We start from the raw sequence: 17,565 nt of genomic DNA, 5'->3' as shown, positions 1-17,565 counted from the left end.
ATGCTCATCCACTGACCCATAGCCGACATGCTTTCTAGTCTTCTCAGAACTTAAAAGTCTGTCTCACACAACTTGAATCCATATTTTGTATTCTCTTGTTTGAAATGTGCTAGATGCTTTACACTTTTCATCCCCCAGTCCCACCCAACCCAACAATACCATCTCTGAGGAGCTACCAAGCCCTTTGTTTCTATGCTGAGTCCTAACTGGAACATCTCTTTCCCCTTTTCTATTACAAAACCTTCCAGCCTTGCACAATTTTTGTGGCTGGATGGGCTGTTGGACATCAAGAATCTGTAACTATTTTTATTACAATTACCCTACCTTGGTAACTTGCACCTTAGCCTTTACCACTGACAAAGCATCTTTGTATCCATTATCTCATTGTTTCACACAACTTTGTTGTGTAAGTAGCACTTTGTCTAGATGCCATCATTCCTCAAGACACAACTTACATGAAATGCCATAAAAAATCAACTTCTGTTTCTATTCTCTGCCCATCTTCTCCCTGCCAGAAGTTAACTTCACCCCTACTGAATTCCTACAGCGCACCTCCACATGGTCTCCTTCTTATGTAGATATGTACTTATAATTGTCATTTCTCCACCCAAATGCCAAACTCTTGAGTTCAGGTATCTCTCTCGATTCATTTCTGTGGCCCCCATCAGATAGCCTGTGCCTTTGCACATAGAAAGTTCTCAAGAACATGTGTCCAATTATAATAAATAGAGGAAACATTATTAAAGGGGGTGGCTTAGGTTGGGTGAGGACATCCAGCATGAAGCTGAAATAGTTGAGAAAAAGGAAAATATTCAGGACTGCATGCTCTAACCTCTAGAATATTTTTCCATTCTGAATAGGACAACAGTGGCCATTATTTTTGTTGTCACAGTTTCATTCTCACACTGACACCAAGTCTTTGAAGTAAAATCTCTGCTTGCACCACTGAGGTTGTTCTTCTCTTTGGAGGGGTATTCAGTCAAAAGTTATGAAGTCTCTGGTGAAGTGCTATTCAATTTATTCCCTAGAGATTCAGATTCTTTTGACTAACTTGGTGTCTCAACAGCTTGAAAAACGAAGGAAAGAACCATGTCTGTCTAGACAGACCAGAAAGTAAAAACAAGGGGCACTTTGAAATTTGTGAATCTGACCACAACTGAGAGTTGTACTTAGTCCAAGTGGCTGGAAAATCAGTTTCTTGGGTTAGACAAATGCTTCCCTTAAGACTCTCAAATTAGTAGCTTTCTTCTTTTATAATTAATAGAAAATTATTGCACTGACAGACAGGAGACTTCATATTTGAGCCAATGGGAAAACTTGACATTGAAACCAGGGGACATAATTTAACCCCAAATAGAGTTGTTAATGCCAGGATAAAAGCAAACAAATGTGCTAATGATCCTCCCTTAGAATTGACTGTGATGAATTTGATGTGTTTCCAGATGGAAAATAAATCGGTTCTTTCTGGGCTGGGGATTGGACACCAGAATGAGAAAATGCTGAAATGGAAGTCAGCAAAAAGCACTCCAAATATCTCATTTCCATTTTCTAAACAATAAGAATGCTAAGACAGATAATTCCCATTTCAAGGAACAAGATCTGAGGGGTTGTAAGCATCCACTACCAGGTTGGGTGGGAGGGGTGTCCTGATTTCCATAACAGGGACTGCCAGCACTCTGCTGGCTTAGGGAATTATGTGTGTGCTGGTTTGAAAAGGTAGCACTGCCTTGTGATTCTTCTGCGTATTCAGTCATTTTACTATCCAACAAACATTTGTTACCACCTACCACATCCCCAGCCATTTTCTAGGTGCTTTGGATGTAGCAAAAGCAAGAAATAGTCACTGACACTGTCCAAACCCCATTCTCATGGTGGGAGACAAATAATAAATACATAGATGAATAAATATATAAAAATGTATAGTTATCAGTACTTTGAAATTAAAAAAAAAAAAGCAGGGTAAAGGGAAAATGAGTGCTGTGGCCGGGCAGACTGGGGTAAGACATATCCTTACTTCGTGAGAAATACATGTGGATCTGTGGATAAAGAGTGTTCTCAGCAGAGGGAATAACAAATGCAAAGCCTTGAGATGTGAGAGCTCTTGGCAAGATCAAGAAAAGGCTAGGAAGCTAGCTAGCTCAGTTGAAGCAAGGTCAGCAAAGCAGAGAGTGTGACCCAATCAGTAAGAGATGGAGCAGGGCTCAGCCCATAGGCATGGTCTGGTCCTGGAGAAAGCAAGACTGTCCAGGGAGACTTCTCTTCAGTAAACCAGTGCTGAATCTACACATAGATTCTGAAGCAGCCCCTCGTGGTGCTGAAGCTCTACAGAAGCTGGAATAGGCCAGGGAAGAGAAACTGGGGTCTGCTTGATGACTTAAGGGTGGCAGCTTTGTGTCCAGCTGTGCTCCCAGGTGGCTCTGCCACTCCCAGACTTGCCTCTCCACTGGCCACACTTATTCCCACCTCTGAACCCACTGAATCATCTCCATCTTTAACTGCTTAGTCCACTCAACTGGGAGACAGTGTGGGCACAGTCAAAACAGAACAGAATTTGAAGTTTCAAAGTCTTGGGTTCAAAATCTGCCTGTATAATTTAATAGCTGATTAACTTCAGCAACTTATTTAACCTCTTGGAATCTCAATTTCCTCATCAGTAATAATAAAATGTTCTTTAAATATATTATGCAGTTTAAGAATCAACATTATCCAAAGAAGTAAGTTTTGTAATCAATAGCCAAGGAAACTGAGGCAGAAGGAGTTAAGAAAGTTGCCAAAGGTTGCTCCGAAAGGGAAGACACAGGATTTGAATGTGAGCAGCTGGACTCATGCATGTAACCCTATGCTGCCTTGCAGGAGAGTCTGCAGGCTAACAGAGATCATGCAGAGAACACAAAGCAGGTACCCAATAATTACTAGTTCCCAAGCATCTGTACTTTTTTGGCTGCAAGTGACAAAGAAACCAACTCAAAATGACTTAAGCCCTAAGCAAGTTTGTTGTCTCTTACAAATAAAAATCTAGGCCCTACCATCCTTCCCAAAGCAATCTATAGATTCAATGCAATCCCTATCAAATTACCAACAGCATTCTTCAACAAACTGGAACAAATAGTTAAAAAATTCATATGGAACCACCAAAGACCCCAAATAGCCAAAGCAATCGTGAGAAGGAAGAATAAAGTGGGGGGGATCTTGCTTCCCAACTTCAAGCTCTACTACAAAGCCACAGTAATCAAGACAATTTGGTACTGGCACAAAAACAGACCCACAGACCAGTGGAACAGAATAGAGACTCCAGACATTAACCCAAACATATATGGTCAATTAATATATGATAAAGGAGCCACGGACATACAATGGGGAAAAGACAGTCTCTTCAACAGTTGGTGTTGGCAAACCTGGACAGCTACATGTAAGAGAATGAAACTGGATCACTGTCTAACCCCATACACAAAAGTAAATTCGAAATAGATCAAAGACCTGAATGTAAGTTATGAAACCATAAAACTCTTAGAAAAAAACATAGGCAAAAATCTCTTGTGCATAAACATGAGCAACTTCTTCATGAACATATCTCCCCAAGCAAGGGAAACAAAAGCAAAAATGAACAAATGGGACTATATCAAGCTGAAAAGCTTCTGTACAGCAAAGGACACCATCAATAGAACAAAAAGGTATCCTACAATATGGGAGAATATATTCATAAATGACAGACCCAATAAAGGGTTGACATCCAAAATATATAAAGAGCTCACACACCTCAACAAACAAAAAACAAATAATCCAATTAAAAAATGGGCAGAGGAGCTGAACAAACAGTTCTCCTAAGAAGAAATTCAGATGGCCAACAGACACATGAAAAGGTGCTCCACATCGCTAGTCATAAGTGCAAATTAAAACCACAATGAGATATCACCTCACACCAGTAAGGATCGCCACCATCCAAAAGACAAACAACAACAAATGTTGGCAAGGTTGTGGAGAAAGGGGCACCCTCCTGCACTGCTGGTGGGAATGTAAATTAGTTCAACCATTGTGGAAAGCAGTATGGCAGTTCCTCAAAAAGCTCAAAATAGAAATACCATTTGACCCAGGAATTCCACTTCTAGGAATTTACCCTAAGAATACAGCAGCTCAGTTTGAAAAAGACATATGTACCCTTATGTTTATCGCAGCACTATTTACAATAGCCAAGAAATGAAAGCAACCTAAGTGTTTGTCAGTAGATAAATGGATAAAAAAGATGTGGTACATATACACAATGGAATATTATTCAGCCATAAGAAGAAGACAAATCCTACCATTTGCAACAACATGGATGGAGCTAGAGGGTATTATCCTCAGTGAAATAAGCCAGGCAGAGAAAGACAAGTACCAAATGATTTCACTCATATGTGGAGTATAAGAACAAAGAAAAAACTGAAGGAACAAAACAGCAGCAAAATCACAGAACCCAAGAATGGACTAACAGTTACCAAAGGGAAAGGGACTGGGGAGGATGGGTGGGAAGGGAGGGATGGTGGTGGGGAGAAAGAAAGGGGGCATTACAATTAGCACGTATAATGTTGAGGGGGCATGGGGAGGGATGTGTAACACAGAGAAGACAAGTAGTGACTCTATAGCATCTTACTACGCTGATGGACAGTGACTGTAATGGGGTTTGTGGAGGGGACTTGGTGAAGGGGGGAGCCTAGTAAACATAATGTTCCTCATGTAATTGTAGATTAACGATGCCAAAAAAAAAAAAAAGAAAAAAATCTAGGCCCTGGATTCTAAGGACATGCTAGCTTCAGCCACTGCTCGATTTAGGTTTCCAGCTGTTACCACTGTCCATCTCTTGGCGCTGCTTTATCTACTGATTCTTTCCCAAGCTGCACAAGGGGATCCAGGACACCTTCAGTTCCACATTAGTACAACACCCAATCCAGTGGAGGAGGGAAGTCCACTTTCCTAATGGTTAGGTAAGCATGTGTCCTGGGATAGCCAGAATGGTCATGCAGTCCCATACAAGCGAGGAGTCACTTCCCTACTGTAGAGAGTGAACACACATCCCGGATGGCCCAGGACAGACAGTTGGTCCAGAGGAGGAGAGGAGTCACTTTCCTGATGGCTGGAGTGACCACGCATCCTTTCTTGTCCAGACAGTTGTCATTCATACTGACCAGTCCTGCTTAAATATTAATTGCACCTCCATTCTCTCTCAGAAGTATTGCAATTTGGACAGTAGATTGTATGATCACTGTACTTGTGGTCCAAATAAAAATACCAAGGTTTAATTTCATTGGCCATTGCCTCAGATATGAAGTTTCCCCCTAAATCTTAAGAAGGATTTACTCAGCTGACAGTGGGGAAGAATGGGTCCAACAAAAACATAGAAGAACTGGATTCCAAGAAGGGGAGTGGTAGATTCTGGGGGTCAAAGCCACAAGTGTCCAGGACGGCTCCTTTTCTTCCTTTATACTGCAGAGCACAGTTTAGCAGTATATGAAGGGTGTTTGGGAGTTGAGAAATGGGTTCGAATCCTGTAGCTTCCTGTAGCTCTGTGACCTTCATCAGGCCACCTTCACTTCCTAAGCACTAGGCTCCTCATGCATAGAGAGAGAACGAATTGTGTCTGTCTCAATGTTGTTATGAGGTTTAAACAGGCTAATCAACATAGAACATTTACCACAAAACTTGACATAGACAACTTGATAAATTGTTAGCTGTTATTATTCCAGGATGCCTAGAACAGATCTGAGAACCCATTAGGAGGTGAGTAAATGCTTAGTTACTAGTTATTCTAAGCATTTATTTAGTGACAAATTAAGGAGAATACTTAATTAAGATAAATAGTTAGTGACAAAGTAAGGAGCCTGACCCTCACTGTAAGTGTAGGGAATCTGGCTAAGTTTGGACAAGTGTTGCCAGTGATCAAGGAGAGGAACCTTAAAGTTTGAAATTGAGTGAGGAGATTAGTGATACAGCTAAAACAGTGGGGAAACCACTGAGAAAACATTCTTTTTAGAACTACTAGGGACATGAGATTACTAACATTTAAAACAGTCAAAAATATTTATTTAACACCAGTCTTTGGACAAATAAATATGAATAATTAACACATCCTACTCACAAAAAATTTAGAATCTTCGATGGAGAAGACAACTCAGAAATGGACAGGGCATGTGTTCTACTTAAAATAAATGCATAGTAGAGAAAGTAGAAAATGATGAATGCCATCATCTTAAACATGATTGTTCTTTGATTGGATGGAAAAAAGTTAAGAGAGACCCAACTGAAGTGCTAGAAAAGTTCAGTGAGGAAGAGATCCCTTCCAACAGGAGAGATGGGAGAGATATGGAGGCCTGGGAATCATTTGGATCACATCTTGAAGTGTAGCTGGGTGGCACATGTGGGACACACAGAGGTATTTGAGGCCTTGAATACTCTGGGCTAAATCCCACCTTGGCTTTTGTTTCTCTACCTAGGTGCTTTCCCCAGGCACCCACATGGCCAGCTCCCTCAGTTCCTTGAGTCTTTTTTTCAAATGCCACCTCTCAGTAAGGACCTCTCCAAAGACCTATGTTAAACTGTGACACCTCCCCCCCTTCCCGCTCCTGGTCTCGTCCTGCTTTGCTTTTTCCTTTAGCATCACAGCTCTGTGCCCTGTATATACTCTGCTTGTTTGTCTTGTCTCCCCAATAGAATGCAGGCTCCCCAAAGGCAGCATGTCGTGTCTGTTTTGTTCACTGCCGTCTATCTCCAGCACCTAGAATAATGTCTGACACACATTAGGCGCTCTTATTTTGTAAAAAGGAAGGGAAGGAGAGAGTCTGGCTTAGAGAGTAACATAAACCAAAGGACAGATGGAACATGGGAGTTGGTGCAGCAAGCTGTGTCAGCTCAGGCTGACTGGAGAGTGTGTGGGCAGGAGCGAGGGGGATGAATGCAGTAGAGAAAATTCAGGCAGGAAACAGACCCTAGGGGACTTAAAGACTAGGCCAAGGAACCCAGCTTTTATTTTATTTTATGTCAATGGGAATTATCAAGCACTTTCACTAGGAAATTTTATGAACAGAGTTCTGTTTTCAGAGGATTAAAGAGACAGTGTTGTTTGTAGCAAGGTCAGGCACAGAGAGAGGCTGGACGCAGGAACGCCAGTGATGAGACCATAACAGGAAGGGACATGAAAGGCCATGGCAGCCCTCACTGGAGAGAAGGGGGTGGGAAATGGAAAGGGAAAAGGGGGCTGCACAGGCAAAGGATATACAATTAGAGAATTAACAGGACTTGATCCAATTAATAGAAAGAAGGACAAATATTAGTGGAGGGACCTCTATGTCTAGTGACTGGTGTGACAGCTGTTTTGACATGAATAGTCAGAGTTGATGATTCTTAGAGATGGAATAGATCACTTTCACCTTAGGAACATTTCATTACAGGTAAAATAATGTTTCTAAATGGTTTCTACTTATTTACTGTTTTACTAGTTAATATAACATGATAACCATTTTAGTACCTGGAGATCTTGAAATTTACCTTCCTCTGGGACATAACTACTTAACTACAGCTGGAAGTGAGATATTATGACATATCCCTGTGAGCCCAGTTTTCTCTTTCACAAGCAATGCTCCCACTAAGAGGAAGTGAGGATTTGCACATTTGGAAGAGATGGCAGAGGACACAAAGAGTAGAGTGTGGGGTTGTCCAAATCAAAATTAGGCAGCAAAAGGGATTTAAGTCTGAAAAAGAAAGCTAGGCATCCCTTCTCCCTTTCCAAGTAACCAAGAATTACATTTTCAAGAGTTTTGAATTAATGCTGAGAATATATATATGGGTGTGTGTGTAGATGTCTAAACAAGTAAGGCTGCCTGGGAAAGAGAGTCTGTGACACATACAACTCAAGCAGGCGCTGTTCAGAGAGAGCACAATGGAAGCGCTGCTGGAATTGTGTGGAGAATGGCTCTGCTTCCAGGCAAGCAGGCCGGAGGACTCATCTGAGTGTGGCCCTTCTCTTTCAAAATCTCTCTCTCCCAGGTCCTGCAGGAACTGTAGTTTGCCATTAGAGATTAATTTCTTTGGGTTACCATTTTCTGATCCATTAGTATGAATTTGTTCATCCAACTGATCTCTTCTGTGGCTGAAGGCTCCATGACTTCCTGAGAAAGCTTGAGAGACTAGGGTCTGGAAAACAGAAGAACTGAAGAGAGGGAAGATAGGGAGTGGTTTATGGCAATAAACTTGGCCTATTTCATGCACAGTTGAGTCAAAGGCCATCCTGCTTTGAGCAATGCTGGAGAGTTAAATTGGGGTCAGATGGTGATGGGCCTTAAAGGAATGCTGAGCTAGTCTAGAAAATAGGGAGCCATTAAAGGTTTTTAAGGAGGAAAATGTGTGGAAATACATACAGCTCAGGCAAGCCTCACCATCTGCAAACATCAAATGCTGAAGTTAGCCATGGGCACTTGCCTGGACATCTGTGAGGAGGGCATTGTTTCCTTCCTGGTCTCTGTCCTTCCCTACAAGCTGACTAATCCACATCAACTCAATTCAACACATATTTTACTGCACACATATCATTTATCAGCACAGTTACCAGTTTCAGAAACAGCTGTTAAAAGTACTATTCTCTGGCTTCCTCTCTCATTTTGAATATTTTCTTTCATTTCCTCCCGTTTGCAAGGCCTAGAGTAACATTCCATCAGAAAGTAAACTTTCCAAGTACTGTCATGTTAGAGCCTTAGGAGAGAACTGATGTGGCCTAGAGTGTTAACAGGAGCGCTCTGTACGATGAGAAATGTATGTTTTCTTTACTCTGGCCAGATTTTTCTAGACCAGCAAGTGAAGGTTTTTAAAATAATAGCATGTAGTATATTTAACAAAGTGCTTACCGAAAATCCCACAAAATCTGACTTTCCTGCATATTTTTAAAGCATGGAGGTGCTCACCTTGATTTGTGTAAGCATTCGGTGGTGCATGTTATACTTTATTTTGGCCGCCGTGATACCTATCGGGAGGGCGGCTCTCTTTGGACTCCTGGCAAAGTTGGCAAACTGTATACAAAGCTGGGCCAAGGACAGGGTGACTTGAGTAAGTTCTGTACGAGAGCCCTGACTGTCCACCACACAGACCCGTGTCTAAATTCACAGTCCCATTCATCATACCCACTGGCAGCTGAACCATCCTAGGTCAAGTTCTCACCATCTGTTTCTGGGACCGTGGCTATAGTTTACCCTCTAACTGTCTCCCTCATTCAAGGCTTCTTCATTCCCCTCCAGGCTCCATGTTCCCTCCACATTCTTAAACAAAATCAGACTTTTGACTCTTGTGTTTTTCAAAGCCTCTAGTTTCTCTGTGGGGCTGGTTGGCAATAATTTGCAACAGGAGTCAAGCTGTCCCTTATAAATATATATCACAGTGTGCATCAAGGGCTGGCGGGGGAGGAGATAAATGAGGTATCAAAAGCAATATTTAGCATCGCCAGCACCTTGAATTCCTTTTTAAATTTTAAATAATGCTTATGGACTAAAGAGATTTATGGCTATTAAAAAGGGGATACTAATCTCCAGAAAGAAGTCCAAACTCATTTTGTCATGTAGGGCCCTACATGGGGTGATTCATAACTACCTTTCCAGAAAAATCACCTGCATTGATATTGCTAGTCTCACGATGATACCAACAAGAGTAGGTCTTTGAGGGAATTTTTGTCTGATTGTGGAGATAGATGCATAATCCTAATTTCAGGTAGTCTCAGATGTGTTACAAGCTGTGTACAAGGTGGGGTGGTGGGACAATGGAAGGGTCAACTCATCTACTTGGGAGGAAGAGTTAAAGCTCTGGAGTTGCATCACAAAAGGCCAGTAGTCATCACCTCCTGGATATGGGAGTGAAGACTAACATGGGCAGAAAAGAATTGTGTGTGATGCCTCTGAGGCACGAGCCTGCTGGGGTGTTTGGTGATGGAGTACTGTCCCGAGCAGAAGATGAGGTGGAAGAGATAAGAAGCCGGTAGGGGCTTTTATACTGAAAATTTTAGGGAACTGTAGAAGATTTTTTAGTGGCGAAAGGACATGTGGAGGTGTTTACAATTTTTTAAAAAGAAACTTCTAGAAATATAAAGCAAGACTGGTAGTGGTAGGAAGACCAGTCAAAAAGCTACTGTAGTCCTCCAGGCAAGAGATAGTAATGGCCTGGACTAGGGCAGCACAGTGAAGACAGAGATGGATTTCAGACAGATTTTGGAAGAGGAATTGGAAGGACTTAGAGACCCTTTCATATAGCTCCTATTGTAAAAGAAGAATGGAAGGTGGTACTCTGGTGTTCAGCTATAAACTGATGTGAATGGAGGTACCGTTAGGCAGGAGGGAGAATGCGGTCGAAGGTGCTGATCTCAGCAGAAGGTAGGAGTTCTGATTTTAGTATGTCAAGTGTGAAGCGCCTGTGGGATATTCATATTGGAACATACAGTACAGAATCTAGAGCCTAAAGGGATATCTTGGCTGGAAATACCAATTTGCAGGTGATGATGACAGTCATAGGTGTGTTATCAGAGTGGCATTTGATATGAGAAAAGATTAGGCCTAAGACAGAACTGCAAAGAATATTTTCATTGAAGTGAATTATTTTTAACATCAAAAATAATTTTTAATATGAGAGGTTCTCTTTGTTTTTTTTCTTTTGAAATATTTAAAATATGTTATAGAAAGAATCACCATCTGAATGGGAGGGAAGGAAGGGATAAGGGCGGGGAAGAAGAGAGGGGGTATTACAATTAGCATATAATGTTGGGGGGGAATGGGGAGGGCTGTGCAACACAGAGAAGACAAGTAGTGATTCTACAACATCTTACTACGCTGATGGACAGTGACTATAATGGGGATTGTGGGGGGCACTTGGTGAAGGGGAGACCCTAGTAAACATAATGTTCTTTATGTAATTGTAGATTAATGATAACAAACAAAAAAATTTTAATAAAAGAAGAATAAGACATGTAAAAAAAAAGAATTCATGTGAATCATATCTTTAAATACCAAATTATATTTATGTAAATATGATAAAAAAAAGAATCACCATCTGAAATAGCAATACATAGAACTATATGAAAGTGGTGAGGGCATTTGTTCTTAAGTTGAAAAGCAATACATCTAAACAAGAAACAAAAAACAGAAAAGTGCCTTTGTGTCTCTCCACGTCTGTTCATTAACAGTAGCACAGTAGTAAGCTTGATTTAGAATTGACTCTGTGTTCTTGCCAATCCTTTTATCTTTTGGAAGCTAATTTCTTTTCATTTTGAAGCCACAAATTATTTGATCAATTCCAGCATTCACAACTTTTCACATTAAAATTGACAATGTGTTATAGTTGAATTAGCAGTCATCATTTTTCTTAGTGATACACAAAGTAATTTTGCGTCTTGCAGTCGTTGGCAGCTTCAGTCTGGTGCCACATGGTATTTGTTTTGTGCTTCCTCCTTTTGGCAGCAGCAAGATGCACTTTGGAGTCAAGAAGGATGGAGTGAAACGCCTGCCTGCTCCTTGCCGCCCTTCTCCCCCTGATGAGGCTTGGCGGTCTCCTGTGAGGGCAGATGGAGGAGCCGCCATCTGCTGGTGAACAGCCGGGAACAGGGCAGCAAGGGCAGGGGCCGGGCACTCACACCCTCCTTGTCTGGGTTTTTGCATCTGGGTTTTCCCCTGAGAGAGCAGGGGAAAGTGAGAACTCATTGACCTCATAAAACACAAGCCCTTATCCTCACAGAGGGCCGCCCTGTGTTGCTCAGGGTTCTGGTTGCAAGCAGCAGGCACCAAGTCCAGTGGGATTTACTGAAAGGAAATCTGGTGCTCACAGAATCAACAGGAGGCAGAGGAACAGGCTTGAGAAAGGGCAGGGACCAAGGGATTCCCGACCGTGGACCTCTGGAGCAAGTTGGGCATGGCCACTACTATGGAGTGTTGTCCCAAACGAATCCTCCCCGTCCTGTCAGCTTTGCCCCCTGGCTCCAAAGACAGAGCCTGGTTAGGAGCATCCTGTCTTACTGCTCCAGTGATGTCCTGGTCTCTAGGTGATGGAGAGCAGGAAGATGTCCCTCTCGGGATTCAGGAGAAGACAGTCACTGATACAACAGTACTGCAAGGGTGTTACATTGGAAGTACTGCAACTCAACTTCCTGGGCTATGCCTCAGACAGAAGGGCATTTTGATATTATACTGCCTAACAGTGACAATATTGCAGTTCACTGCCCTTTCCAATGTCTCAGATTTGTGAGGTGAGGCCATCAGAGCAGGTCAACTGTCAGAGGACTGTAGCATGCTCATGTTGACTACATTGACTTTGTTCTGATCCATACACTGGTAGGGGAAATGAACCCTCCTAGGGCCCATACAAAGGGACAGGCCTTGTGCTAAGTGTGTTGTATGTGATTGCTTCTGAACATGCAGTTACTCAGTCTTAGACCTTTAGAAAATCTTAAGGAAGGGGGATGGTAGTTATCAAAGGCTTTTCCAACTTTAGAGGGAATGAGTGCATCAACTGCAGACAGCAGAATCTGGATGCTAAATAAAATAATGTGTCTAAAGATGCAATTGTTTGAAATTAGCCCCTTGGACTAACAGGCAATTAACTTTTGCTACTAGTTTAATTCCTTGTGTGGACCTGGTACAGGAAACCATACCTGGGTGGTAATTTTTTTCCCCTCCAATCTCAGAGGGAATGTAACTGGGTATGAATTAGTGGCACAACTCATATATCAGTAGTCTGTACTGGGTCTACTGAAATCCTTTTCTTTAAAGTTATTTAACTGTTTTGAAAATGGTTTCAACAGAAGTAATTCCAGTTGCACCAGAAAGGAAACCAGAGTCTTAAAGAAAAATATACTCTCTTTTCTGAGCAAGGCAAACATATCAGTATGCAGAGAAACAAACCAGTCTCTTGTGTTTTCTTTCCTTAACAAACCCATGGGAACACTTACTTTGTGCCTTGAAAGGCTGATAAACAAAGAATTCTATGGCCACAAAGAATTAATGCCTACAACTTGTTTGTAACCACTTTAAAAAGGCAGGTGCTATTTTTTAAAGTTTTTCTCTGTTAGTCATACTATCTCCTTATGGGACTTTGTACGTATTATAAACAAAATAAATATTTGCTGTTTTTTTTAAACTCATGAGAAACATGTTCTCTGGGGAAGGATTTTCTGTTTAAAGAACTAGATAACCTGCTATTTTCCTACATTCTTCATTCATAAGTTAACACATTGCTATCACAAACCTAGCCCTTTTTTAAACCAAGCCCTTATGGAACAATATTTTTCCAATAAACTCTTAAGTGACATTTCTGTCATGATGTTGCTTTTTGGCTTTTGCAAGAATTAATGTTTAAAATAAAAACCCTTCCATGTTTGGAAGGTGAGAACTTGAAACTATTTAAAATGGACTAATTTAAGTCATTTGGTGAAACTGATTTCATTTTGAAAACTAGAAGATGTGAGTGTGCAAACTAGATGGCTCTGATAAAAAGCATGATTGTTTTCTATAGTCAATGAAACTGACAATAAATTAATTTAGACCTTGATCCATTACAGCCCTTGGGTCCACAGAATGAGAAGGGAGAATCTGTTAGTCTCACTTCTCCAAGATCTTCACACAACTAACTCCCTTAACTCCTTCAAGCTTTTGCTCAAATTGTCCCCTCAATAGGCTTTTCCTGACCACTCTTTTTCAAATGTTAGCTCTCCGTCTCCTTTCCTGCCCAGCCCCCTTTCCAGTGTTCTATTTCTCCATAGCACTTACCTGATACAATATATGTCTTATCTGCTCCTTGTGGTTTCTCTCCCTTAACTTGAATGGAAGCCCCATAAGCAAGCAGATGTTTTATCTGTCTTGTTCCCTGTCGCAGTCCCAGCTCCTGGTACATAGTAAGTGCTCAATAAACATTCATTGACATACAAGCTAAGGCAATATTTGTTTGAAGATTTCTGGGCATGGGTATTCTCCACTCTCTTGGTGGTTTAAAAAGCAAATTCACATCAATTCTTTAATTTGGTCATTCTTATAACAACAGTATGTTTTAAGAAAGGATTATTATCCCAGTTCACCAGATGAGGGAACAGGGCCTTGGGGAGTTTCTATGAATTGTGTGAAGCCAAGGGGAGACTCCAGGCCTTGAGCCCAGATCGAACATGTGCCCTGATACACTGTTCCCACCACGTCGTGAATCTGTCTGGACAGAGAATTTACTGCTTTGTATTAAGCATTATTGGTCAGATCTCAGGGCAGTGGATTCCAAAATGAAAGTGAGAACAGAATTTGGTTGTAGTGTTTATGTTCTTAATAGATAAAACAACCCATCATGTGTGGCTCTCAAGGATGTGAAACTGACTCTCAGTTGAGCCCTACGTGTACTTACCTTGTGGAAGGAGAAAAATGATCTGTGTGGAGGTTATGTGATGTCCACCTCAAAGAACCACCACAGACCCCTCCTTTCTTTGCAGCCAAGCACCATACCTGCTTGCCCTTTCATTCTTTCTCCGTGGCATTGCTATTTCCTCTCTTGCTGGGTGGGGGTAGGGAGGCAGGCTGCATGATGGTTAAAGATCAATCACAGACCCAAAAGCATGCAACAGCAGACAGAGCTTAAAATTTGACATGGCTGGGAGATTTCTGGGGACAAATTACTCTGTCTTCATCTATAAAATTAGGCTAATGATACCAAGTTCTGATAAATCAGATTATGCAATTAAAGCATTGATCACTGCCTTAAGCAGTGTTATTGTGTGACTCCTGTATTTCTTCTACTAGATTGTAACATTTCTAGATTTATTAGTTTTCTAGGGCTGCTGTAACAAAGTGCCACAAACTGGGTGGTTTTAAAAAAAGAAACTTGATATCTCACATTTTTGGACAAGCAAATTCTAAGGTAAAGGTGTCACCAGCCTTGTTTCCTTCTGAGGGTGGTGAGGGGGAAGGTGTGCGGGGCCTCTCCCCTGCCTCGCGTGGTTTGCTGGCAGTCTGGCGTTCAGTGACTTACAGAAGCATCACCCCATTTGCTACCTCATCTTCACTTGGCATTCTCCCCACGTGGGGGTCTCTGTCTAGATGTCCCTTTTTTAGAAGGCCACCAATATATTGGATTCAGTGTCCACTTTACTCCAGTGTGACCTCCTCTGAACTAATCATATCACAATGACCGTATCTCCCAACGCGGTCACATTCTGAGGTGCTGGGAGCAGGACTTCAACATAGAGGTCTTGGGGTGGGAAACACAATTTAACCCATCATGCTGGCTGCATCACTTTTGTATTTACTTGCATTTAGTAAATGTCAGATCATTGCTGCTGACTCCATTACATTTACAGAAATGTCCCTAGAAGGTTCAGAAATGAAGCCACTTTTCAGCAGATAAATGGCCTTTTGAAAAATTGCCTCTCCATCCAAGGTTTATGGGAAAAGGAAATTTCCCTCCACCTGGTGCCTCATTGAACTCTGTGTCAGGCCTTTGGAACAGGAAGATCCATAATGTTGAGGTGAAAAGTTTGTTCAGGACTTTCCATGCAGGTTTTTAATGAGTAGGATGCAGTAATATCTTAAAATATGGATAAGGTCTTAGATGGGTTATTTTATAATTTAACATTTTAAAGGTTTATTTGTCTCAAAATCTGAATAACTCACTGTTGTTTTCAAAATTTTAAGTGCAACTTTTTATCTTGTAGGTATGTGCTAATAATAAATGGTAATTTTCCCTGAAAGTGTTATACATTCTTTCTGAAATCTATATAGTGTGGTTATAAAGTAATGAGGTTGGGTCCATAATTTATACACATGCATATAGAGTGCTGTACTTCAATGAGAATTCCCACTTAAAAGTTTTAATATCTGAATTGCAGTGATATACTACATGCATGCATGTTTTTTAAATTGATATTTCTTCCACAAATCACTTGCTTAATATAGTCAGAACTTTTGAAGTTGCTTTTCAGGCTATATACATATTTGTTTGGACATTCAAGTATTCATTTATAATGCATCTGGAGTGGTTGGTGCTGAAATCTTGAGTTTATGTAAATGTCAGGATTGACTATAATGGAAGGGGGCTATCCATAGCGCTTGAGGTCTTACAGGAAGTCTGTAAAGATTTGTTGAATGAATGTGTGAATGAATGTAGAATGTGGCGGGGAGGAAATGAAGTCATTTCTTTTAAGTTCCACTTGCACCAATGAGATCAATAACCTACAGGAAATATAACACTTATTAAGAGAGAAAGTGATATATTAAAAAACTGTGAAAGTGATTTTTAATTTTCTATATGATATTCTATATATAAGTTGGATTTTGTTGGGACACTTTGCCTCTCTCCTACATCTGCATTCTGGCAGATGATTTCAAGCACTCTGTAATGAAAGGGGCCTCTGAGAAAGGCAGGTGGAGAGCAGAGCATAAGTACACATTTGCATAAGGCAGGAAGGGCACTCTCACATCTGGCAGTGGTGGCCGGCGGGGACTGGGTCCATTTGCTAGCACTCATTAAATTCACATTAATGCATGAGCTGCTCTGAATGTGTAAATGCCACTTGGGGTTGATTGCTTTCTCCCAGACCAATGGCAATGACTTTGGGGGCCCTACCCCTGGTTGTTTACTTGCCAATGGCATTTGACCTGGGGTCAGACCTGTATTTAACCCTTCTCTGTAGGTCAGAAACAAATTAATTTGGTGAGAATTAAATTGGCAATGAGTCGTCTGTATGGCAGGTGTCCCCTGTGGAGAATGCGCTCCAGGTGGAAACGTTTTTAAGATCTGCTTCTCGGCCATCTCTGAAGAAGCTTCAGAGGTCAGAGAGGCAATTCCAAGACATCCCGTGGGGCTTGAGGGCCTGGAGATGGATACAGCAGGTGCCGACTCTGGGTGGTTTTCTCAGCAGCTTGGGGGAACTTTCAAAGAAGCCCCTTTGGGAGGTAATTTATTCATATATTCATGAACATATATCTTGGGCAATCACCGTGGACTGATTTACTCAGAAGTTGCCCTAAATGATTAGAACTTTCCCCTTTGCCCCTACCTCCCACCATCTAACCAAAGACTTTGATTTGAGGGAAAGAAGACAATTCATTTTTTCTTTTTTATTTCTAGAGGATGAGGAAGATGAGGAAATGGTAGAACCTAAAGTTGGCCACGATTCAGAACTGGAAAATCAAGACAAAAAACAGGAGGTGAAGGAAGGTATGGTGTGGGAGATAAACTGAGTGACCATTTCATTGTTTTTTTTTTGCTTTTTTAACCAACATAAGAAACTATACAAATAAGTAAAAATTAAATGTACCCCGCCCCCCATGCAGAAGGTTTTCTATGAACAAAACTTTACATTTAGCAACATAAACTACAATCTCCAAAACGAGAGTCATTTGTTTTCTGGCTGAAAATACAAACCATCCACTCTTCTAACAAGTTTGCTCACAATTCCAGTAAAACTATTACTAAATAATGATACAGTAAGATACTTGTTATTAATTGTGTTATCTAGCTCATGCCATTGTACATTCCTGTGACAACAGTAAAGGAAAGGAACAGATGTCATTATTTTGTCAAAAAATTCTGGTTTATTCA

General features: G+C 41.2%; 1 protein-coding gene across 8 annotated transcripts in view; it reads left to right on the top strand.

The window, feature by feature from the left end:
* DYNC1I1 (dynein cytoplasmic 1 intermediate chain 1) overlaps nt 1-17,565 on the top strand; it is a 291,719-nt gene that overhangs the window by 164,996 nt on the left and 109,158 nt on the right. For all 8 annotated transcript variants that reach the window (XM_073238805.1, XM_037019889.2, XM_037019888.2 and 5 more), the window contains one exon: nt 17,092-17,181. In XM_073238805.1, coding sequence (XP_073094906.1) covers nt 17,092-17,181 — 90 coding nt within the window. The remainder of the gene's footprint in view (nt 1-17,091; nt 17,182-17,565) is intronic.

Source organism: Manis javanica, chromosome 6 (genome assembly GCF_040802235.1).
Source record: "Manis javanica isolate MJ-LG chromosome 6, MJ_LKY, whole genome shotgun sequence".
Lineage (NCBI taxonomy): Eukaryota > Metazoa > Chordata > Mammalia > Pholidota > Manidae > Manis > Manis javanica.
This window is presented reverse-complemented; position numbering and strand designations above follow the sequence as displayed.